Source organism: Sphaerodactylus townsendi, linkage group LG02 (assembly GCF_021028975.2).
Source record: "Sphaerodactylus townsendi isolate TG3544 linkage group LG02, MPM_Stown_v2.3, whole genome shotgun sequence".
Taxonomy (NCBI): Eukaryota; Metazoa; Chordata; class Lepidosauria; order Squamata; family Sphaerodactylidae; genus Sphaerodactylus; species Sphaerodactylus townsendi.
In genome coordinates, this window is record NC_059426.1 from 152,680,856 (window position 1) to 152,705,477 (window position 24,622).

Below are 24,622 nucleotides of genomic sequence, written 5' to 3' on the forward strand. Positions count from 1 at the left end.
GGTGATTGTGGAGGAAAAAAGGGAGGGAAGGGAATGCTGGAAGTCTCCAAAACTAAAGGATGGGCAATTGGATACCCAGTTAGTGGCCTTCAAACCATAATTTGTCCCAGGAATTGGTGCTGAGTTTTAACTGTGTCTTATAATTGTTCTAATAAGCTGCAGGAGCTAGTGCTAGCTGAGTGATCTGTGCAAGTAGATGAACAACTAATAGAAAGAACTGCAGGCAACTGGTTGTACCGTTACTTTGCCTCCACAGGAACTGTAAAAATAGCTTCACGTAAAACACAAGAAGTGTGGTTTTTAATAAATGGAGGAAAGGAATGAAGATTAGAGTTGGTATTTCTAATTAAGGACAAAACCATTCTTATGCAATTCTTACTCACATGCAAAACAACATCATCTAACTAGAAGGTTTTCCATAGGTCTCTGTTCTATATCTTTTCACTGGAAACCCTCTCGGGTCATAACTTGAACTTGTATAAAGTGACTAGGAATTATACCCTAACTAGAAAACTGCAACCAAAGAATGATATTCTAGTTAATTAAACTCAGTAGGAGCAACCACTTCAGCCCCCGGCCCTGGCTGACACTTGAGGGATGCCAGTCACCGGTTTATATTGATAAAATATACTTGGCAAAACTGTTCCTTCCATTCAACACTTTAAAAGGCACACAATGCCATTTAGGGTTTAGAAACAGTTCTCTGTCATCTTAACTTTTTGACCTAGTCTCAAGGCTGATTTGAATACTACAAGGTCCACATGTGTACATTGGAAGCCTCAGCTGGGAACTTAATTCTGAGGCACATGAATGCCTGATTTACATTGGGATTGCAGGGAATGAAGAGAAGGACCTAATGAGTAGAAGATCCCCAGTCTGTTTCAGATTGGAGAATGGGCTGCAGTGGAGAAGCCTGGGTACACTTGGATATTGAGCTCCCAGTATTGTGCTCTCCCCAAATCCCTCATGATGGCAACTTGTTAGCCTGTGACCTTTGCAGCATGCGAATTGGCCTTCAGTCTCCCAGGTTCTCTTAGCTGTACATTTCCTTTGTGTAGATGACATACAGAAGTCCTATCCTTTGTATGGTTTTGCAGATATTCTTCTCAGGTAGAAAATGGGGTAGTCATTCTGAGCAGATTAAAACATTCTCAGTCTCTGTTCAGTCTGACACTATCACACCTGTTTTGCCTTTTATGCAGAAATTACATGCCACGTGTAGTTCAACCCTATTCAGTCTCCTTCAGCCACTGTGCCTCTCAGTCAGCCTACTTAAATGCCCAGTGTGCTTGTCTCCCACCCACACATTCCTGTAGTCTCCTTGCCCCTTGTTCCCTTAATTCCCTTATTTTCTTTTTTCCAGCTGTTCTTACAGATTTCTTCTCCTAAATCCACTCTTGTCAAGAACTGCAGGGATTCCAACTACCGTGTTTCCCCGAATATAAGACAGTGTCTTATATTAATTTTTGCTCCCAAAGATGTGCTATGTCTTATTTTCAGGGGATGTCTTATTTTTCTGTGTTCTGTTTGACGGGCATGCTTCCAAACAAAAACTTTGCTATGTCTTACTTTTGGGGGATGTCTTATATTTCACACTTCAGCAAAACCTCTACTATGTCTTATTTTTAGGGGATGTCTTATATTCGGTGAAACAGGGTAGTAGTCCTGCAACTGGCCACTCTGCTGTCCTGTATGGAAGCCACTGAGTCTATTTGGCCAAAAAGTTCTAGGGGCTATAAGAAGATCTGATCGCCAGAGAGATTCCAACCTTATATACTGTCATTGGGAATCATTACTATGTAAATAAATAAGGAGCTATAGCAATAAAGTTATTTGCAGTCTTCTGTCAAATCACAATACTAATAAATTCCAAAAACCAATTGTGTGTGAATGTATAAATGCTTCTTGCTGCTGCAGAATTTTGAGAAAAACATGTCATTGACTAGCCAGACTGGTCCATCTTGCTGCCTGTGTGGAAGATCTGCTTGCAAGACCTGTGGAATTATGGCCTGCTCCTAGAGTGCTTGTGAGTCCCACTCCACCCCATTTACAGCTCCTGGAGAGGGTGGGGCTGGTCAGCCACTTAAGGAGCAGCAACCCAAGTCAACTAGCTTTCAACAGTGCCTGCCTGCCTGGTCTGTCTTGCTGCCTGTGTGGAAGATCTGCTTGCAAGACCTATGGAACTATGGCTTGCTCCCAGAGTTCTGTGAGTCCCACTCATATCTGTACTGGTGGAGTGGTTCAAGTGATTGTCTAAAAAGAAGCTGCTTAGATAATTGGAGATTGTTAGATCATGGAATTTGATATAGGATAGTGTAGGTAATTAGAATGTATTGGCTAGTAGTTAGTAGTTAATTTTGTGGTTAGTTTGATTTGATAAACCAGAGCCCTTCGGGGATGGGGCGGTATAAAAGTCCAAACAATAAATAAATAAATAAATAAATAAATTAGTGGGATTCAGATAGTTAAATATTTAAGCTACGGTAGTTAGGTGGATTTGGGTTAGTGTAGGTGTTAATGTTTTATTCTTAAGTCCACAATTGTTGCAGAGTAGGTGACTGAGTGGCAGACGGCCACCTGTTCCAGCATAGGGACCACCTATACCTGTCTGGGTGGTAGTCGGCCAGGTGGGTGGTGGTATTCTGTGTTCTTCTCCTTGGCTGTTGAAGGAGGGTGTCTGGACGCCAGGTGACAGACGGGTCCAGGTTACCTCTCCTTTCTATCTTTTTATTCTTCTTTTCTTTCTTTTTTCTTTTTTCTTCTATCCAAACTGGCTTTTTCCAGAGTTTTTTCTGGTTACTGCTAGTTTTTTCTACTAGATAATATGTGGTGCTATTGCCTGTGCTGGTCAATAGGCATGGCTATATATTTACCTTTGTATTTGTATGGTGACGCCATCTGTTTATTGAATTATTGTTAATTCATTGTAAACTGATCTCAATTGATTTAATTGTATTTATAATGTTCATGTGTTCTATTATTACTGTATCGTTTGGATTTTTATTGGTATGATAATACTATGTCTATGTTGCTATATTTATGATATTTTATGTTTATGATGTTATGATCCTATGTTTATTCACTCTATATTTATTGATTTGTTTATTGATGGTTGTTGTACAATGTTATGTTTTATGATGCTATGTTATGATTTATGATGTTATGTTTATTGATCCTGTGTTATTTAGGTGTTTATTGATGGTTGTTCTATGATGTTATGTTTATTGATGTTATTATGTTGTTGTGCACTGCCCTGAGCCTTTCAGGAGAGGGCGGTATATAAATTAAATATACCATACCTACCATACCATTTTAATATCGGACTTTGAAGCAGCAACCATGATGTCAGTTGGTATTTTAGAAAGCATTTACCCATCAGTAATAGGCACACAGATTTCAACAAAGAAGCAGCAAAGCCTTCCTTATCCCTGTTACTAGTTCCATCAGAGAGCTTCTGTATTTCTAGCAGCTGTTAATGGGGCAAAGTGAGGGTAGGAAGCAGTCAGGCATTGCTCCATTATGCCTGGATCCAGCTTTGGCTCCAGTTTCTAACTACCTTCCATTATGCAATCAAAGGGAGCGCAGGAAGCAGGCAAGCACTCTTCCACTGTGCCTAAATCCCACTTTGGTAAGAATCCTATCTTCAAGAAACATTTTGCGCTGAGCTTTGACATTTGATTTTAGATTTTGATTTCTGGGAGCAGTTTGAAACCAATTCTGGCTAAAAAATAGGATATATATAAAACAATAACAAGTGGGACTAAATCTGCACAATAATTAAAAAAGTCTGGCAAAAGGTAAGAGATGAGTTCAGAAGTATTGCAAAGAAACTCAGGCACTATTCTTCTTGTTATCAGATACTTACATAGTCCTGTATGAACTTCCTGATTTTATGTTAAAAGGCACTGAAGTACAAAAACAATCATGAAGGTGGAAAGCCAGCACTGGGATGGGGAAACCAATAGATTGCACAGTGTGTTACAACATTTGACTCAGCAAGCTGGGCAGAAGTTGTGAGTGTGTTCTTGATGTAATAAGTTGGGCTTTCAGGACATGAATTCAACCTCTTGAGACTAAAACTGCTCGCCTGGAGAAACTGAGAATAACAGAGAGGTATGTAAGCAAATCTTTCAGGGACCTGCTAGAGACAGCCATTGAGTCCTATAGGCTCATTCTGCACATGCAGAATAATGCACTTTCAAACTGCTTTCAGTGCTCTTTGAAGCTGTGCGGAATAGCAAAATCCACTTGCAAACAGTTGTGAAAGTGGTTTGAAAACGCATTATTTTGCATGTGCGGAAGGGGCCATAGAGAATGAGAGTCCTGAAGGAGGAAAGTGTCTGGTTGGGTGGAGCGGATAATTCTGTAGAAAGGACCTATTTCTCAAATGGCAATTAAAATCGAACCCACAAATACTTGAATGGCAGATACCCCACAAGGCAGGGGAGCTCTTGGTAATGGGAGATTCAGTCCTCAGGAGTGGACGGAGATGCATCTGTGATGAATGTTTTGACCATGTAATGAATTTCCTGCCTGAGATGAAGACTGTGGGATTAGTTGTGTAGCTAGACTGGCTGGTAGCGGCACCAGTGGTCGTGGTGCATAGCATCAGTGGTGTTGAAACATATAATGATGCAGTTCTCAAGGAAATTTTTATGTTTGTTAATCAAGCCCGAAAGGTAGCATTCTCAGGGCAGCTAGACAAGCAGAGATTAGAGTCCCAGTGCATAGATGAAACAATGGTGCCAAGAGGCAAAATTTAGGTTAGTTAGGCACTAAGTAATGTTTTGTGACATCCTGATCCTTTATAAAAAAAGCAGGTTCTACCTGAACCAAACTGGAACCGTCTAACTATTTGCTGGGGAAAGCTGATAGGAGCTGGAAAACATCACATGCAGGATGATTCCTCATTAGGGGATGATGGCTTAACTAGTCTGGGTGATATATGTGGCAGTTGTTTAAACGGAAGTATGGGGAAAATGTGCATTCTGAAGACATTTGGACAAGGAAACAAAGTGAAGTTGTCTATGTGCAAATGTTAGAAGCTGTGGCAGACAGAAATACATGAATATGAGCAAAATAGGATGGACAGGTGAGGGTGTGTAAGAGGTAGAGTTGCTCTGTGTGCCAAACTGGCCAGAAAACTTAAGAGTCTTCAATGCAGAATTGCTAAAGATGGAAATGCCAAGCCCCAGAAGTAACTTACTGTGGCTCTGTGTTTTGTTTTAATTGTTTTATATACATCTGTATGCATTTTTAAGCAGCCTTTTGTACTCTGAGTGGAAAGGTAGCTTTAAAATGTTGTAAATCAATAAAATATTGGGACATGCAATTGCCTGCCTAAGACACATGAAATGGAGAAGGAAATAAGGAAGGCAAACAGAAGAGAGAGTTGCATAATGATGGGTGAATACAACTATGCTTTCACATTGAGTAGGCTAATGTGTGTGGAGATCATGAGAAAATGACGGTAAAACCACCTGTATTGCACAACTTTCTCTTCTGCTGTGTATACAGATAAAATAGACTTGTTTTCACCTGGAGCCTAAAAGACATCCAGTTTGGCATCTGGTAGCCTTCTCTGGGGAGGGTTCCACGTTTTAGTTCCATGGTGGAAGAGGTCCAATGCCTGTTGCTTACCCAATTCTAATGAATCTACAGTTCTGTGGATCATATATAAGGGCAAATAAATAATCAGCAATTGGCTTCTGTAACCTTTGTTTGCTAGGAACCCATAAATGTTAAGTGAGACTGTCACGCACACAGATATGTGCACCAGATAATTGCAACATGGTGAAGAAAGTCTGAGGTGTAGTAATGTTAATGATATATGAGAAACAAAATACCAATGAGTTTGTGACACGGTTGTGAATAACTTTGCATGGAACAGCATATTCATACCTTTATACAAATGTATACATGCATTGCCTTTAGAACAACTCACTGGAGAAATGCCTAGTGGGCATGAACCCCATCCCCCCCACCCCCTCAGCATAATAAAATTTTATTTCCTGGAACCATCTGGTGGTTTTCTTGTATGTTCCACAGTTCTCTAAGAAACAGAGCCTGTGCTATCAACATCAAGGCCTTGAAACAGAAGCATAAAGGAAGCAAGATGAGGAGCCACTGCTATCCTTTACCCTGCTGCATCGAGTAATTTAAAGAAATGTATTCTGTTTCCAGTTTCTAAGGTAGCATTACTGGTTTGTTGGTTTCAGAAATAATGGATGTAGTGTAGGCAGGGCTGAAAAAAAAGTCATATTCCTAGAATCCAACACTAATACTTTATTAGCTGGTATCAAACTTGTTTTATTTAGAACATTTCTGTTTCATCTTTCCACTACAAAAGGCAACTTTGGGGAAAAATTAAAATGCAATCATTTATCAGTAGAACATTGAAATCCTTATTTCATCAAATCTTTATCACATCAAAAATCAGTGGCAGCACTCTACCTCGTCACACAGTCCCCAGCAATTCTTCGGAGTAATACACTGATCTTGTTAAAAATTCATATGATCATAAGATATGAAGATTAATAGACAGCACTGTGAGAGAGGAGGGGGATTCTTTTTCTTTGTTTTTTCTTGCCAAGTGGTGTCGAGTCCCGCCAACATCTACCTGCTTCTGCTGTGTATGGGGTTCAGTTGAATGCTGCTTAGCACCAAGGGAGCACTCTCCCTATGCCCCATGCCCTCACAGCTGATAAACTGCTAGTTTAGCCTAACTCATCTGTTCAAGATGTTCACCAAGATTGGGGGGGGGGGGGGGTTTCATTCTAAAAAATTTGAATTTATTTATTTAGGGATTTATTTATTTAGGGATTAGATTTGTTATCTGAGCCAGAGGAAAATTCAGCAGGTAGGAAACCCCTCCTTTCCAAACTGCTGGAGAAGTATAAACTTCATCACATTTCTAGTTATTATTGACCAAGATTATCTCAGTCTTGTGTGGATTCAGCACCAGTTTTTGGGCTTTTATCTAATTCACCCTCACACATTCATTTCTGGCATCCATTGATCTAGATAAAAAAAACCTAAATCAAGCTGGGTGTCATCAGATAACTGATGTTGAATCAGTTGAACATCTACACAAAGACTTCTGTAAGCAATCACCTGGAGACTTAGAATGAAGTCAGAATAGAACACAGCCTCCATAGTACAAGTGTCAAAGTCAAATTGTCGTTAACCCGGCACCACCTTCTGAAATTGGTAAACCAGTGATGTTTAGTGTCCTCAGTATTAATCTCAAACAACAAATCAAGAAGGATATCATAGTAGATGATACTGAAAGCTGACAAGAAAATCAAGAGGGATTCTTGGGCATTTCTTTTTTAAAAAACGCCTCATATTCAGAGTTGGCATCAAATTTGCCAGTTTCTATACAATGAGAAACCGAGAGTGTCTAGCTTTCACTGTTTGTTACTTGAAAATTACCATTATCAACATTGGGTTCCATAACATACTGTGGACACTCAGGGTTTATTCTGACCTTTTCCCCCTAGTACACAGACAGCTGGCATTGCCTTCCCCAGTTGTTGTTGTTGTTGTTTTTGTAAGTGAAAAAGGAAGGAAGGAAAAATAAAAGGCGAAGGTTGGGGAAATTAAAAAGACAGAGGGGACAAAAAGAAATGGAGATGACTTGAAAAATATGGGAGACAACTGCCTCAGAGTTAGTTGGTGATATGACCCTTATGACCCTTTCCTAACCTGTATTTGAATAGCTTGTCACCCTTCCCTCACATAAGAAGAGGAGGAGTGTGGATTTATACCCTGCTTTTTCCCAATGTAAGGAGTTTCAAAGGGGCTTACAAACTCCTGCCCCTCCCCACAGACACCTGAGAGAATTCTGAGAGAACTGTGGCTGCCCCAAGGTCACCCAGCAGTTTTCATGAGTAGGAGTGGGGGAAACAAATCCGGTTCACTGGATTAGAGTCCATCGCTCATGTGGAGAAGTGGGGAGTCAAACCCAGATTAGAGTCCACTGCCCTTAACAAGTACACCATGCTGGCGTAAATATTTGACCTCTCCCCATTTATAATTCTGGTGACTAGGTTTTGCTTTGTAACAAAAGGGTTATTATCCCTGTAAAAGTTATTGAAGATTCTGTTTCAATTTACCATATGCGGAAGTTGACAAGCTGTTCACAAAATAGCTATTGCAGACCCAAATTATCATAAGGAACTCGTTGGACAAAAGGGTCCAGGGCTATCCATAGCTCTGGTTGTCCTTCACTTTGGAGGAACTGCCCACATGGTAAATAAAAATCAGTAATTATTATTTTTAATGGATTTTTAAAATTAAAATTTGATTTTAAAAATAAAATGCTTTTTGAGGAAGAACTCTATTTACATTTAATCCAGCAGACCCCTGGCTACGTAGACCCCTATTGGAAAATTGTAGGGAGGATTTAAAATCCGTAAAATAACAGAACTCTTATAGCTTGGTAAATAAATGTGAAATTGCTTCAAACAGGAAAACAACATTCCAGGTAACAAACATTTACCGTAAACACAGCAGCTTTACAACTAGAAGTAAAACTAAATCATAATACCTATGAACCAGAGGTGGGATCCAGCAGGTTCTCACAGGTTCCTGAGAGTAGGTTACTAATCATTTGTGTGTGCCGAGAGGGGGTTACTAATTGGTGATTTTGCCACGTGATGTTTGCCTTAGTTACGCCCCTCCTCTCAGCAGTAGCGCGCTGAACTTGAAGCAGTCTAGCAGGAGGTGCGCCAGCGTGCGTGGCAGCCTGCACCTGCGTGCACTCATTTCCTGCCCAAGGACCGGCGCAGCGGCTGCGTCCTTGCCACTGCCCCGCCCCCGGAATGCCCACCCCCGCCCATCCCCATTGGCGCTACACCAAAGTTTGAATCCCACCATTATGGGAACCTGTTACTAAAATGTTTGGATCCCACCACTGCTATGAACATAATACAACTGAAGGGGACAAGAACTTCCACTGCCCTTCAGGAAGGGCGCTCTGAACAATGGCAGATAACAGTGGCTGGGAATATAAAGGGGGAAAAAGAAAATTCAACATGTTAACTAGAAGAGCAGGGCAGCTTCTCCCACACCTGCTTTCTTGTGGCTCCTGCTCCTGCTGTGCCTGCTGCAGATCTTTCTCTGGCTTAGGCCTGTAAGAAAATTATTAGTTCCCTCAGTCTAACTCAGGGCCTTCCCTGTGCTGCTGCAGGTCAGACTAACTGAGGTTTTATCAAACTTACAAACTGTCCATGCCCATAGTGAGGTCCTTCTCCCTAGGCCCTACAGTTGAAACCTAGAAATTGCATGAGATACAAATCGTTTTCTGTTTAAGATACATTATAGTCCCATGGTTATTCATCATGAAATAAGTATTAGTTTTTAAATAGTATTACATTTATGCAATGTTTAACTATATGGTAAATTAAATCTATTAATCCATTCGAAGTGTCATGCTCTTCCCCAGGTTTTTGTAAGATTATTTTGGGAAATATTTACATATAGAAGATACTATCACAGATACTTGGTTTTGCAAAAGTAATTGTCTTTGGGAAAGGGCCAAAAAAGTCCACCTGGAACATTCATGGAAATCCAGTTGAGCAATGTAGCTCCTTTAAGTACCTGGGTGTCACTAAACGTGACACCCTAAATTAGAACCTGCAACTAGCTGCCATTAAGGCCTCTGCTCAGAGGCCAGTGGAGACTATACTTGATTTTTTTTTACTCCAAGGGTGGCCACCTCATTGACCCAGCCTTGAAACTATATAGAAGCAAGGTTGTTCCCCAACTTTTGTATGCTGCTGAAGTGTGGGGCAAGAAGAATGCCAATCTAACCAAATTAGAAATCATCCAAAATTTCTTTTTGAGATGCATCGTAGCCCTCCCTAAGGGGATCCCTGTGGCATTAATGAGAGTGGAAACTGGCTTGCCCTCAGTTAGGTCCTGTGTTCATCTGGCCGTTCTAAAACTTTGGAAACAATGTAAAAATTCCAAAACAAATACCCCCGGTGTACAATCTTTCAATCGTCTGATGTCTAATGCTAAGTCATGTTCTGGTTTCTTAAAAAACATCCCAATGTGCTGTTCAGTCCCTGACAATTTATTGACTAACGCTAGCAACAGTCGTCCACTGAAAGACTAGGTATACAGCTCAGATAGTTTAATTAGAAGAACAACATTTTCATCATGGTTTAAACTATTAAGAAATGACCACCTCAAATTACCACCTCAGCTCTGTACACACTCTGATTTAGTTAAGTTCAGACTGACCCCATCAGTCTACAGTACAGACTGCTGTCTCTCTCCAGTAATACACACACACTGTTTTAGTCCAGACTGACTCCTAGTTCAGCACAGAATCTATCCACTCTTCAGTGTCAACCAATCACCTCCCACTTCCACTCCAACTTACCTCTACTCCAACTTACCAATTTAAAGAAACACACACAGAACAATTTAATACATTACAATAACCAAATCAGTAATTTTGATATGTTGTAAAACTAATCTGAAAAGTTATTCTAAAAATAAAACTTTCATCTGACTAAATATTATCCCAAGAAGAATGAGCCTTTATGTGGAAGACCATTATTTAAATCTAGTCTTACTAACTGGTGATTTAAATTGTGATTTTGTTGCTTTTTTGATATGTAACCCGACAGAACGTGTGTTGACCTGAACCTTTCAGAAGATGAATCATGGGAATGAGTCTTCTTCAATGACTGGTTCTCCAGGATAGCCGAAGGACAAAACTGTTATTGGCAATAGGAATATCTGAAAGACTTTAGGAACTACTATAGGACAGGGCTCTATCCTGTGCTGCAGCTGCTATTACAGGAGAAAGTAGGAGATAGGATGGATGGAAAAGGAAGGAGCCTTCATAAAGTGTTGGAAGGACAACTGCAGACCTTCCTGTAATATGTTGAGTTACCTGATGGAAGAGACCTAATTGTATCACCAGGGCTTTATTCTACTGATGGGCTGAATGGAATAGTAGCTACTAGAGACAAACATTTGACATGCTCACCGAGAAGGGAAGGTAGGGCACAATCATGTCAATTTCTTTTCTGTGTTTCTATTACTTGTAATGATTGTATAACTGCATATACTGGCTTGCATCCTCTCACTCCATTCAGCCAAGTTTGAAACCTTTCTCCAGTAAAATAGTTTCTCTTTCTCTGGAATGTTACTCAACAGAATGGCAGAATGTAATTAAGTGGATTGTGAAAATGAAATGGCACAGAAGTAAGCTTTGACATTACAATCCTGTGGTTCAGGCAATGGCATAGTTAGCAGGGACAGAGGGGGGGACGCCCCAGGTGCCACTTTAAAATGTCACATGAGGGGCGCATTCAGCTGGTTCACAGGCCCCCTCCCAGGATCAAGAAACCTTATTGGGCAGCAGAAGCCTGAGCAGCAGTCAGCTGGGCTCAAAGGCATGCCTCCAGCCCCACCATTAAAGTATGTGGGAGGCTGCAGCATTCCAGCTAGCTGTTGTTCCCTGTCTTCTCCTGCACCCCCATCCACCTGCCCCATTCACCCACCCTGCCCACTGGCCTGCCTCAATTTGGGGGGAGGGAGCAATTTGGGGGGGGGGCAACATTTCAGTACTTGCCCCTGGGTGCCATTTCCTGCAAGTACGCCACTCAGCTCACAGTCGCAGGACCTCTTTGGACTATGAAGCTATGCCCATTCTCAGACTGGTATGGGGAGGGGAAAGGGAAGAGGATCTGAAGCCCTTGAACTGAGTGATCTTTGCACTGGATGTCTTGTTATTATCCTTCCAACTCTGTGATGTAGGTTACTAGTAAGAACAAAGTACAGATGCTGGTAAAAATACTGAGGGGAGAAGAAGTGACACAATTTGCATGTAAAGTGTGACTATCATTTTTAGGTACAACAATTTTCATATCATAAGAGATGTGCTGAAAATGTAAACCTTGATATCAACGACAAAATGTACAGCTGCTTTGTAAGATAATTTAAAATGCCATGCATTGCAGCTAGAGCTGTTTTAGAACTGTATAACCAGCAATAAGGTGAATATTAACTCATCAGTTCAAACATAACACCAGTAAATTTCCAAACTGAAAATCAGCTTTGTTCAGGAATTACCATCTTTGCTAACCATGGCTTCATCAGAATTACAAGTAAATATAGAGGTGAGGCAGTTCAGGTTATGGGTATAATAATTGTTACTTACAAAGGAGGTTGGAAAAGTTATTGGAATTAATCCTTGTTTGGTCAGCCAGACTGTTCATGCATTTGTCATTCTTGTAATAATTTAAAATATGAAAGTTGTAAATTTCCTTGACATATTTTTAATGACACTGTACTATAGAAAATAACTGGAGCTTACATTACACTGGGCTGAGAAATGTTACTTCCTTTTTAATTCTTCAGGCAAATCAGCATTTGATTAATTTAAAAATAATTTCATAAAATATTCTTTAGAAAAGAGAACTCATCATTTGTATCCTAGATGAAACTATAAAATGAAATTGTAAAACTGAAGCTAAATCAACAAAATGACAATGACACTGGTTTTAAAATCACTAGATGTTCTTGATCTACACTATTAAAAAATACATTTTATCCTGTTCCAGGAAGAAGGCATGATCATAAGTTATCTGAGAACACTTCTTCCATCTGCAGTCAGAAAATTAATTAGATCAGATAAACTCACCATTAAGAATACTTCCGGCATGTCAGAAGGTAAGTGAACTTTTATATGTGAGAAAGACACTTTGTTATTCCTCCTCTCTTAAGGAATGACAGGGGAAGACTGGAACAAGAACCAATTTGTTAAAGAGATGTTACAGTCTAAAACAGTTCGAATTGAAAAAAAAAAAACCCAGTTCCTCCATGGCAACTGATTTCTGTCATAAAATAATGTTATCTTTTTGCTGTCTCCTTGGTTATTACATTACAATACTGTCAAGATATTTGAATTAGAAATCTTTGTCTTGATAGCCTGTTTTTTCAAAAGCAAACATATATGTTCACAGTTCTCACATATTAGTTACATTGAGGCATCATAGTAAGCCATTCTAGGGGGAGAGGCCATGGCTCTGTGGTAGAGCATCTGCTTTGCATACAGAAGGTCTCAGGTTCTGTTCCCTGCTTCCAGTTAAGAGTGGGATAGGAGGAGATGTGAAAGACCTCCACTTGTGACTGTGGAGAGCTGCTGCCAGTCTGAGTAGACCAGGGGTCAGCAACCTTTACCATCCAAAGAGCCATTTGGACCCGTTTTCCATGGCCCCAAAGATCTACCGGAGGCTTTCCAGGAGAGCTTCCGGTTCAGCCCCCTCCACTCCACCTTTCCGCCTTCCAAGCTGCTCAGCTGGGACACCACTTGCCACCCTCCAACCCCTCCAGGCCATGCAGGGAGCCAGCCCAGGTATATAAAGGCTGAAAGAGCAGCCTGCGGCTCCAGATCCGTGAGTTGCAGGCCCCTGGAGTAGACAATACTGATGGGCCAATGATATGATTCAATATAGGGTAGCTTTATGTGACTCATGAAAGTGGTATCTAGGTTGCCAGTTAGCTAGAAGAAGAATGTCCTGCCCCTTTAATAAAGGTTTCATGTGTTAAACTGGACAGTTGAAGGTTTTCATGGCCTGGAGTATCACCTACTATTGCTGCATATCAAACTAATATTAAAGGGACAACTAAAAGGACCAGTTCAAATGTTGGCAATACTAATAGCATCTCTGAGGTGGCTGTTTCATTAACTCTGTGTAATGGAAGAGCCATAAACCAGGATTCTATACCAGAGTTACAGCCCACTTTGTGAATTCTGCTTTGTAGTAGCATAATTGCATTCAAATGAAGAATTCCATCTTTATGCCAGGTTTTGTGGTGGTTGTTTTGTTTTTGGTGATCTTTTGTTGAATTAATCATGGTGAGTTCAGTAGTATGTGGTTTAAACTAACTGCAGTGAATCAGGACATCTGAATGCAGCCTTTGTGGATACAGATGTCAATTTAGTTCAGTATTGTAACTATGTAATCTAGTCCTGTGTATATTTACTTGAAAGTAAATTCCAGTGTAATCCGTTAAGTATGTTTCTAATAAGGGTGCTTAGTTAATGTCATTAATTTTAAATGTGGCTCTCGTTCCTTCTTTTTTTCTTGTTGATTTTCTTTTTGTTAAAGGAATTGTTGCAATATAATTTAGTATTACCGTATATACTTGTGTATAAGTCGACCCGCATATAAGTCGAGGCACCTAATTTTACCACAAAAAACTGGGAAAACTTATTGACTCGCGTATAAGTCGAGGGTGGGAAATGCAGCAGCTGCTGGTAAATTTCAAAATAAAATAGCCGGTGAAGCAATAAAATTACATCAAATTATGAGGCATCAGTAAGGGTTGAAATGTTTTTGAATATTTATTTCAAAGAAAACCAGTAAACTGGCTCTGTAAATGGAAAAGAGGGTCAACAAGAACAATATGGTATCAACAATAACTCTAAAAGTACAAAAACCTTAGCTCAACCAGCAACGAAGCTAAAACACAAGAGTTAAAATCCTTCAAAACTGGATTCCTCATCATCACATCTGTATGTATCCAAATGTAATCCAACTTTTAGATTTTTTTAGAGGGATATTATCAGAAATGGAAAATCTACTATTAAGCTTCCACTGTAAAGCGCAATGGGGGGATGGGGCATCCCCTTTGGGGATCAATGACTTTGGATCCCCTGACCCAAATTTCACCAAACCTGGCTGGTATCATAAAGAGACTCTCCTGATGAGACCAGCCAGGGCTTCTTGGTGATAGTTGTTCCAGAAGGGTCCTAAAGTTATGGACCCCTCAAAAGCGGGTGGTAGCCCCTATCTGACTACTTAGCTCCTCATTAAAGAGAAAACAATGGGGAATGGGGGCACCTCAGCTTTGGGGGGGGTCCATAACTTTGGACCCCCCTGAACCAAACTTTACCAAACTTGGCTGAGGTATCATCAGGAGTGTCTTCTGAGGGTACTCTGAAATTTTGGTGCCGCTAGCATAAAAACTGCGCCCCCTGCTGGCCGGCAAAGTAAAAACACAAAAAAATGTAATGACCCGCATATAAATCGAGGGGAGCTTTTTCAGCATTAAAAATGTGCTGAAAAATTCGACTTATACATGAGTATATACGGTATATAGTTTGTATAGTAACTAAGAAAAGTGTAAAACACTCCACAGGATCACCACATTCATAACCACTTTGTTGAGATAATAACTTTGGACATTAGGTTTGCTTATTACCCCAGCCATAGTCTTCACGCTATTTATGCCACAAATTCTAACATCTCACAAACATCACTTTTTGTGGCTTGTGGGTGTTTACAAAACTGCACAAAAATAAAACTTGACTCATTGGCTTAATATAGCAGATGTACTAGTTATGCTATTTAAAGTTGTTTGCCCTTTTCATTCATTTTGGCCTTTATGTCCTGTTTTAAAATGACAACTAGACTGTACAGTCCCTGTCACTGAAAGAAAGCATGCTGAAGAGTTGTATTAAAATTAGCCATTCATGAAGAAACCGCCTTGAATAGGTAGCATACCCATCACCTTCTTTCACTCACACAAAAATATGAAAACTGGCATTGACGTACAGAATTCATTACTGAACTATAACCCTGGATTCTTGAGTTAGCCTAGTATATATTTCCACACTACCACTAGCCGCATGCTATAAAATTAAAATAGATAGCTGAAAATGTATGTGAATTTCATCTTCATTTTACCACAAGAAATTTGAACATCCTTGCCCAGATTATCTCCAGAATGTCCCTATGCTTTTTGCAACACAAATCCTCATTTACTCGCTAGAAGCCAGGAAGGTGAATGTAACACTGATAGGACACTTGGGAATATTCCCCTTCTTTGGAAACTGAACAACTTCTTTGAGCAAAGCTCCAAAAACTACTCCTTTCTCTGTGACTATGGTATATATGCCCTTGTACAAAAATTGTCCTGACAAGTACTTAAAACCTTTGAGGCATTTGGTTCTGCAGACTCCTTCCAAGATCAAACAAAGTCTTGTGGACCCCAGGGCACTGAGGGGAGTAAGTATGAGGGGAAGGGCCACAACAGAGAATCGAGTTGGGGAAAAGAGGCCACAGTTTTATTGAATACAGCTGCAGAAGAATTGGCACGAATCCAGCATTGGGCAACCTGCCTGCCACCCATTGCTAAGCAGAAACAGGTGATGGCAAATCACCTCTGAACATCTTTTGTCTTGAAAACCCTACAGGGTCACCCTAAGTGGGCTGCAACTTGATGATTCTTTACGTGCACCAGGCACACACATTTTCCACAGCTGTTGTTTAAAGTTGAAAACAGTGCTGAGCTGCAGTCACAAATAAAAACAACTTTTGCTTGATAGGGCAAGCATCACCAAGAGCCATAAACTTGCCTCAGTTTTATAACAGATATCATCTATAAAATTACTCCATGCCTCTTGATTTTTACAAACCAATCAGAACAGCAGCTGCATAGGCTACTAAGGCAATCTCTTCCAAAATAACCAGTAGCTGCCTAAATTACCAATGTCTGCAGCAGCCAGTCCAGTATGTAATGACTCCACTGTGGCTCAGATGCCCGAGAAGACAGCAGTCAACAAGGCACATAAATCATTTTCAAATAATGCACAGAAAAAAAAGGGGGGGGGGAGACCAGTGTGCACATTACATTTTGAGGGGGGCTACCCTCTCAGGTATAAAAAGAAGGTATTCAAAACCCACACAATAACCAAATATGTTACTATGGCACAGATATTCCCAACAAAAGAAAACAACTTTAAAACAATCAGTAAGAAAATCATAAGAGGGTGACCAAAAACAGAAATAAACATTACTGGCAAAAAAGAACAAAATTTACTGACAAATAGAAAATATGTTTTAAAAAGCAAACATTTTACCAAAACTATGCTGCACTTGGTCTTATTATGTATACTATATAATATTATCTGTATCTCAGAAAAATTGTTGCTGGTCCCTATGTATACCTTTTCAGTCTGTTACCATGCCAAGCATTTTCAGAAGGTAGCAGAGTAATTATAAAATCATAAAATATTTTAAATAGGAGTATTTTTAATATGGAGTACTTTATAAGCAGAATTTTTAAATTATAGTTCCAACAAGAAGAAAAGCAAAGGCGGCAGCAGGAGCAGCTGAGACAACAGAAGCAGTGAGAAGAAGGGGAACTAGGATTGCCACTGTACTTGTTAGAGCTGTACGAACTCCAGAAGTGACATAGTGGAGAAGAGCATCTGATAGATTAGCCACAGCAATAGCTCAAGCTGTAGAAACTCCAGAAGCAAGGCAACAGAGACAATTGTTTGAAAGTATGTAGACATTTCTAGGAACCTGAGGCTTTCTCCTACAGTCCTATTATGAAATATGCATTATACTGCTTTTTGGTTTTTAAAAATGCTGGTGCTCATACATAAGGTTGTGCTGATTGCCAGCAGTCCTCCCTCCTTCCGCAGATCCCAACTGTGCTGTTGCTGAGGGTCTGTTCTCTTTGACTGAGTGGGATAGGCCAGTGCATTAGGATCAGAACTTGGGAGACACCCCCCCCCCCCCAAAGGTGCCTGTACTCAATACCAGAGAGTTCCATCACACAAAAAAGCTCTGATTCATCACATCCACTGTTAATACAGGATCAGTGACTGAAGTATGCTGTTACAGCAACAGATAGAAATGGAAAGGAGAAGCTGAAAGTATGTGTTAGAGCAGTGGTTCTCAACCTGGGGGTCGGGACCCCTTTAGGGGTTGAACAACCCTTTCACAGGGGTCGCCTAAGACTCTCTGCATCAGTGTTCTCCATCTGTAAAATGGATAAATGTTAGGGTTGGGGGTCACCACAACATGAGGAACTGTATTAAAGGGTCGCTGCATTAGGAAGGTTGAGAACCACTGTGTTAGAGAAATGAAAGAATATAGTTGAACTGAATAAATAATCCTCCTGAGACACTTTTGTCTCCATTATCATGAAGTAGCTCAGATGTTTTCAAAACATGTTTTGAAAACATTGTCAAACGTGGCACATTTTCCAATTATGTCATTTGGTTGTACAAAAATTTAAAAAAATAGTTTTCATTGAATACTCAAAGCAGAGTACACCACCACTGGGGCATTTTACTTCCATTTGAAACGGAAAAACACAACTTCTTGAAGGTTTATCTTGCTGTGAGCATCAGTAAAGCTCGAAAACAGTCATAAAAAATAGTCGCTCTTGATTTGAAAATCCCTTCCTTCGAGCACAGGCAGTGTTATGTAAAATACTCTTAAATGCAACCATAGTATGATGGTGCAAAAGAAAGGAAGCGGATTTTTGTTTATTTTTATTTCATTGGATTTAATGGTGTGCCCCTCCCCTTTCTGGCTCACGGCAGCTCACAACACACAAACATAGTCAACTAACATTAAAACATTATAGTAATTTACTAATGACCAGATTTTCAAGATGGCAAAGAGATTCAGCTAATCCTGTGAGGGTTAACACTAATTAATGCAGCACGATGGGAAGGAGTGGGGAAAGAATGCTAGAAGCATGTTTCTTTGTTTTCATAACCAGTAGCTGTGTCCAAATAAATAAGGGAATATGTGTACCATGTATATACCAAGGTAAAATGCTGTTTTAAATGCTTACAGGATTTAAACAGGCGAATGTTATAATTCTGCACAAATCCCTTGCGGATGACTTTGAAAGATTTTGCCATGCAAATGAAGGGCCCCTTCCATTGCTCTACAGAAGTAAACCAGGGGAGTGGAAGTGCCCTAACCTGGGCGCTGATTCTGATATCAGGTATGGATGAACTTAAATAATCTAACATAGGCCTGATGTGTATGCAGTAATATCATTTTGGCACAATAAACCACTTAGAAGAGTCTGTCTGCACAACCAATTAATTTGTTTGCAACGTTTATGAGGATTTTTGGTTTTTAAGACCAGTTTTAGATTGCAAAAGTTAAATGGGCCAAACTAAACTATTTTTAAAGAGTTGTGTTCCCTTAAATCATACAGCAATTGAGGGAAATTGCTTCTTTTAAAAAAGGAAAGCCCTAATGAGTTCAGAATGGTGCCATGGGGGGGGGGGGAGGCCTCTTGGCCCCCTCAACTAATTTCTTATGCGAAAACCATGAGGATTCTGCCATTGTATGTGGAATACCTGTGCACAAGGAGCAGCAACATTGGGGCAATTGGAAGGAAGGAAGGAAGAGAATGGTTCACCCTTCCCTTATAGTTTTGCTTTAGCATGTATACGATTAGTGTAGCAGGCTCATAAAGTTCAGATAAGTAATCCAGATCTCACATCAAATATTATGCTAATATGAAACATGTCCAAATTTTTAATATGAATTTCAGTGTTTTAATTTTTAAAAACCTGAAACAGTACAAAGCTACAGCCTTGGTGCTCAATCTGACCCTGGCCTCAAAGAAGGCTAGGATCAAGGAAGTCTGCAGTTTAAAACTGAACCCAGGTAAGCTGAGGGTAGCATCAAATGCACCCAGCCCACCCTGGTCTCCATATGGAGATCAGAGCAGAGCGAGCTGGCTGGCTGGCGCTTCTCCTGAACTCTATGTGGAGATTGTGGCGGGGCGATCCCAGATGTCCTGCTCATCAGCATTCAACTGTGTCCTGCCCCAAACTCCACAGTGCATGGTTGCAAGGGGAGGGAGGTTGCGGCCCTGCAATTCACCCCCAAGGAAGTGGTGCCCAGGGCTCCAGTCCATTCCACTCCACTCCCTTGCTACATCATTGGATCAGTCTAAGCAACTTGTAGCACAGGAGGTGAGGGAAACTGACACATAGAATTTTAAGTGACTGACTCTAATCAGGCAAGCTAAACAATACTTTTGAGTGTGTTGATATTGTTTGTTTATTTTAATAGAACCGACTGTCTGCAGTACAGGAAATATGAGAATGGATTATGTACAGGAATTCTGACAAGCTTGAAGGAATATTCTGAACAGCTTAAAGACATGGTGACTTTCTATCTAGGCTGCAGCTTCACGTTTGAAAAAGCAATCCAGAAGGCTGGTATCCCTGTAAGAAATGTTGAACAGAAATGTAATGTTAGCATGTACAAGGTAAGAACAGAGGATACATGAAATTAGATAGCATTTCATGATAATTAAAACCAATAAAACTAAATAGCTACAACTACCTTTTGCTGGATTCAGGTTGAACAGTATAACTTCAACATTGGGCTATTTTGTTGTAGTTTTGATTGTGGTGTTAGAAAATAAAAGTCTCCAAACAAATGATTGGGCTAATGAAGTCAAACTTTTATATTTGCAAACAGAAAGTTTGTAGAAACATAAATACAAACAGAAAATTATGTACATATGCCCCCCCCCAGAATAAAACAAAGTTACTTTATAATGCTCCATAATGCTCCCTCCTTCTGCATTATAACAGTGGTAGAATTTGATTGGCAGTTTATAATTCAGACATTTGAATGGACTGTCTTAACACAAAGAACCAACAGATCTATATTTCAAAGACAGAGGGTTTGAATAGACAAAGGACTATAGTGCTAAAAGTCTTTTTTATCTTGTACTAAGTCTGACTGATAGAGACCCAGATGTATTGGGCAACTGCCAGTCTGGCCTGACCTTGCTAGCTGACAATGGGCCACTCCCCACTCCCCATAAGCCGCGGGGTCACCTCTTTAAAAGACACGAGGAGGATGGACGTTCCCCACGTCACCAGCACCCACTGCGCAGCTGCCCTTAATTTGCCGCTCTCCCACCTCCTTGTTGCGCGGCAAATTAGGTCCTCTGAAAAGAGCAACATTTTCAAAAACCCCACAGGTGCCGCAGGGGGGTGGGGAACCTCGGGCTGGCTTAATACAGCCACGGGCTGATTCAGCCATTTCCTGGCCCAGCGCAGCTTCTGGCACAAATGTCGGAAACAGGAACCGCCATTTTGTTTAGGGAGGGTATTTCCGCAAGTGCTTGGAAATTGAGACGATGTAATGCACAACAAGGCGATGCCAAACATTGCTCTTTTGCTTCTTTTTTTTTTGCTCAAGCTCCACTGTTTTGCAGCTTGGTAAAAGTGCTGCTGAAGCACAGGGTTGTCAGCCCGGTGTAAACCCGAAACCGATATTTACTTTCATTGTTTTCTGCCCAAGCAATTTGCAACAGGTAGTGACGTCCAGCATGTGCAGACGTCTTCCAAAACAATACATTCAGCTTATCCAAACGAACTTTTTTTTTGGGTCAGCCAATCCAAAATGGAGCCCTCGCTTTCGAAGCTGGCTGCAACTCTGCGATGGTAAAATGATGCACCTTGCGCCAAGTGCCAAAGCCAATCCCAGAGCAGCTCGCCATTGCCTCTTTGACTCTTGATGTGGAACCCCGCGCTATTTCCTGAATGGAAAATGAGTGGGGAACAAATGTCTCCATTGTCAAAAGCCACGGAGGCTTTTCTACGAGGGGTCGCTGCGGGGTTGCACTCAGACGAGGTAAGTGGGGAGTGGCCCAATATAAGATTTCTCTGGCTTCAATACAGACACCATTTTGTTACCTAGCTTTTAACTTTTACGTTAAATCAAACAGTTGTATTCATTTGTCTTACAAAATAGGACAAACATATTTAAGTAACACAAACATAATTCTGACAATCCCACACTGTTATGAAAAGATTTCCAAGAAAATTAACACTAAAACATACTGAATCAGAATACAGCACATAAATTATTTAGCTCAGGTGTAAGAAGTCCCAGTTTTCCAAAGCTTTTCTCTGGCTCACACAGCAGGCTACTACGGTACTTGGTTTACAGACATGATATAGCCCTTAGGTGTCAAACTCGCAGCCCTCTGGATGTTATGGACTTCAGTTCCCATCATCCCCTGCCAGAATCATGCTGGCAGGGGATGATGGGAACTGTACTCCATAACATCTGGAGGGCCGCGAGTTTGACACACTGTGATATAGCCTCTGGGCAAGAGAAGAAGGGGAGAGCTAGATTTAGATCAGCTGGATGCAATCTATGCACCATACACTGGCTACTGTTTGTTTATATTTCTAATGAATATTATGAATGTGTTAAAGCATGTTCTTTCAATTATTTAAGTCTTTATAATATTGAAATGGAAGAGACTTCAAAGGCCTTGATAATTTTTTAAAAATCTTCACCAGACTGCTCTGCCTTGCCATAATTCTGAACATTTTAACTGTAATCTGGTGGTATCAATGAGACCGATTCCTAAAGACAGCTTGGAAATGGTTGTGCAAACCACCTACCCAATGAAAGAATCACATGGAGCACCAGTTCACCTTGGTAATCCTGGTCAGTATCTTTAATATTGTTTATTTAACATACACTTGTATGCCGTATCATTTACAGTAAGGGGATTGGACTTCCTTAAGTGATTCAGTTAATGCAGTGGTAGTAGAAAACAAAAAGTGTGTTACCTCTTTCAACTGCAGATCGCCAAGCCTTGACTCTGGGCTTTTTCTGATTTAGCAAGAGTATTTTTTTCAACAAATAATTTATTTTAAAAGAATAAAGAAGTACAGGATTGGGTCAAAACTTCACACATGGCCCAGGGACAGAAAGGGCTGTGAACTATTTGCAGGAGGGACAAACATAGGAATTTGAATGTTGAGGAATCAAGAGACCTATGTTGTTGTTTTGGAAATCGGGCTCTGTAGTAACTTTCTGTAGTAACTTTCAGAGCTGTTTAAAAGGGGAATTGTACATGTTGTGACTTCTGCTGCTACTGCTGCTTGTTGATTTACATAGAAACATAGAGCTGGAAGGGACTTCAGGGATGTAGTCCAACCTTCTGTACCATGCAGTAAATGCACAACAACATCTCCCTCCAGTTCCCCAGTGACCCTGTCCAGAGGAAGGCAGAAAAACCTCCAGGATTCTTGGCCAATCTGAAGAAAAAATTATTCCTGACCTTGAAGTGGTGATCAGCATTACCTGGCCATGTAAGAAAAGCCCATGCTGCTTTCCTGCCCTTCCCTCACAATATACCTAAATTCACAGAATCTGCATTGCTGTCAGATGATCATCTCTTCTCTGCTTAGAAACCTCCAAAGAATGAGAACCCACCATCTCCCAAGGAAACCTGATCCACTGAGGAACTTCTCGAACTGTCAGGAAGTTCTTACTCATGTTTAGCTGAAAACTCTTTTGATCTAATTTCAACCTGCTGGTTCTGGCCTGACCTGCTGGGGCAAGAGAAAATAACCATTCTGTTTGTGACTGTCCTTCATGTACTTGGTTATCATATCACGTTTCAGAAGTCTCCCCTCAGGCTAAACATACACAGTTCTTTCAACTTTTCCGCATAGGACATGACCTCCAGGCCATTCACCCTCTTCATTGCCCTCTTTTAGACACATTCCAGATTGCCAACAGCCTTCTTAAATGGTGATGCCCAAAACTCAACACAGTACTCCAGGTGAGGTCTAACTGGACACTCTGCTTTCTGTTGATTCAGAAGTATTTGACACCAATAAGGAGGCAATGAACGCCAAAAAGTAAAGGGGGAATAATTTTCCCATATTGATTTGAGCTAATTTGCCTGACATTGTGTGTAATATCATTGGAAAAGCAACACAAACAATACAAAACAAGGAACATAATTACTATTGATATGTTCATTACATTAATACATTTAAGGAATATATGAAGTAAAATCAAATGTTATAAGAAAAAGACAATGGCATTAGCTCAGATATCAGGGCAACGTATACAGCTGTCCACATGCGAGTCTTTAATTGCTATTTTAATTGTTACCATAGTAATTGCTGCATTTTAACTTAAATTATTTACAGTCTATTATGTAACTGTTATTTTATGTTGTTCACCGCCCAGAGCCCTTCGGGGGTTGGGTGGTCTATAAGACTGAGAAATAAATAAATAAATAAAAATAAATAATGTAAAGTCACTGAGTCTGCCTTAACTTTCTGTCATCACTGCTGCTGCAATATTAATTTGACTCTGTAATTTGTTAATTTCAGGTTTATTAGGTATCAAAGATCTTTCCAAGGTAGACTACGGTGATGAAGTACAAGCTCATCCAGAGGATGTTCCAGTCTTTTGGGCCTGTGGAGTAACAGGGGTGGAAGCCATCAGTAATTGCAGTATGTGTATAAAAAGAATATGTTTATACAAAAGAAATTAAATATAGCCATTGTCTGTAGTGAACTAAGTTTGAACAATCTCTTAAAAATTTGTCTGTTTCAGAGTCTCCACTGGCTTTTACCCATGCTCCTGGCTGTATGTTTATCACTGATTTGAAGGATAAAAATGCTGCAGTAGATTATGGCAAAGAAATCCCTGAAGTTTACTGTATTTCTCAGAATCCTCTGCACTATAGCATCACATCTGCAACAGCTGTAAACAAAATAAGAAGACTAGAAGAAATTATCGGAGTAGACCCAGGTGAAAGCAAGGAGGAAAAAAAGAAATAAATATTCTTATTACAAATCTAAAATTCTTAAACTGTTAACTATAGAATTGTTGCAAGATACTGTACTATGAAAGGGAAAATTAAAACACTAAAAGTACATTTATATTAACCATCTAGACTACTTTTATTTGTTTTATTTTCATTTATACACCCCTTTCTCACCAAAGGGGACACAAAGCATCTTATGTAATTCTCCTGT

At 40.2% G+C, this 24,622-nt stretch overlaps 1 protein-coding gene across 2 annotated transcripts in view; it reads left to right on the top strand.

Moving 5' to 3' along the window:
• Window positions 1-24,622, top strand: part of DGLUCY (D-glutamate cyclase) — a 64,487-nt gene that overhangs the window by 4,282 nt on the left and 35,583 nt on the right. For both annotated transcript variants that reach the window (XM_048485195.1, XM_048485194.1), the window contains exons 2-7: window positions 12,588-12,696; window positions 18,633-18,786; window positions 19,875-20,073; window positions 22,133-22,283; window positions 23,972-24,094; window positions 24,198-24,395. In XM_048485195.1, coding sequence (XP_048341152.1) covers window positions 12,597-12,696; window positions 18,633-18,786; window positions 19,875-20,073; window positions 22,133-22,283; window positions 23,972-24,094; window positions 24,198-24,395 — 925 coding nt within the window. In that variant the 5' untranslated portion in view covers window positions 12,588-12,596. The remainder of the gene's footprint in view (window positions 1-12,587; window positions 12,697-18,632; window positions 18,787-19,874; window positions 20,074-22,132; window positions 22,284-23,971; window positions 24,095-24,197; window positions 24,396-24,622) is intronic.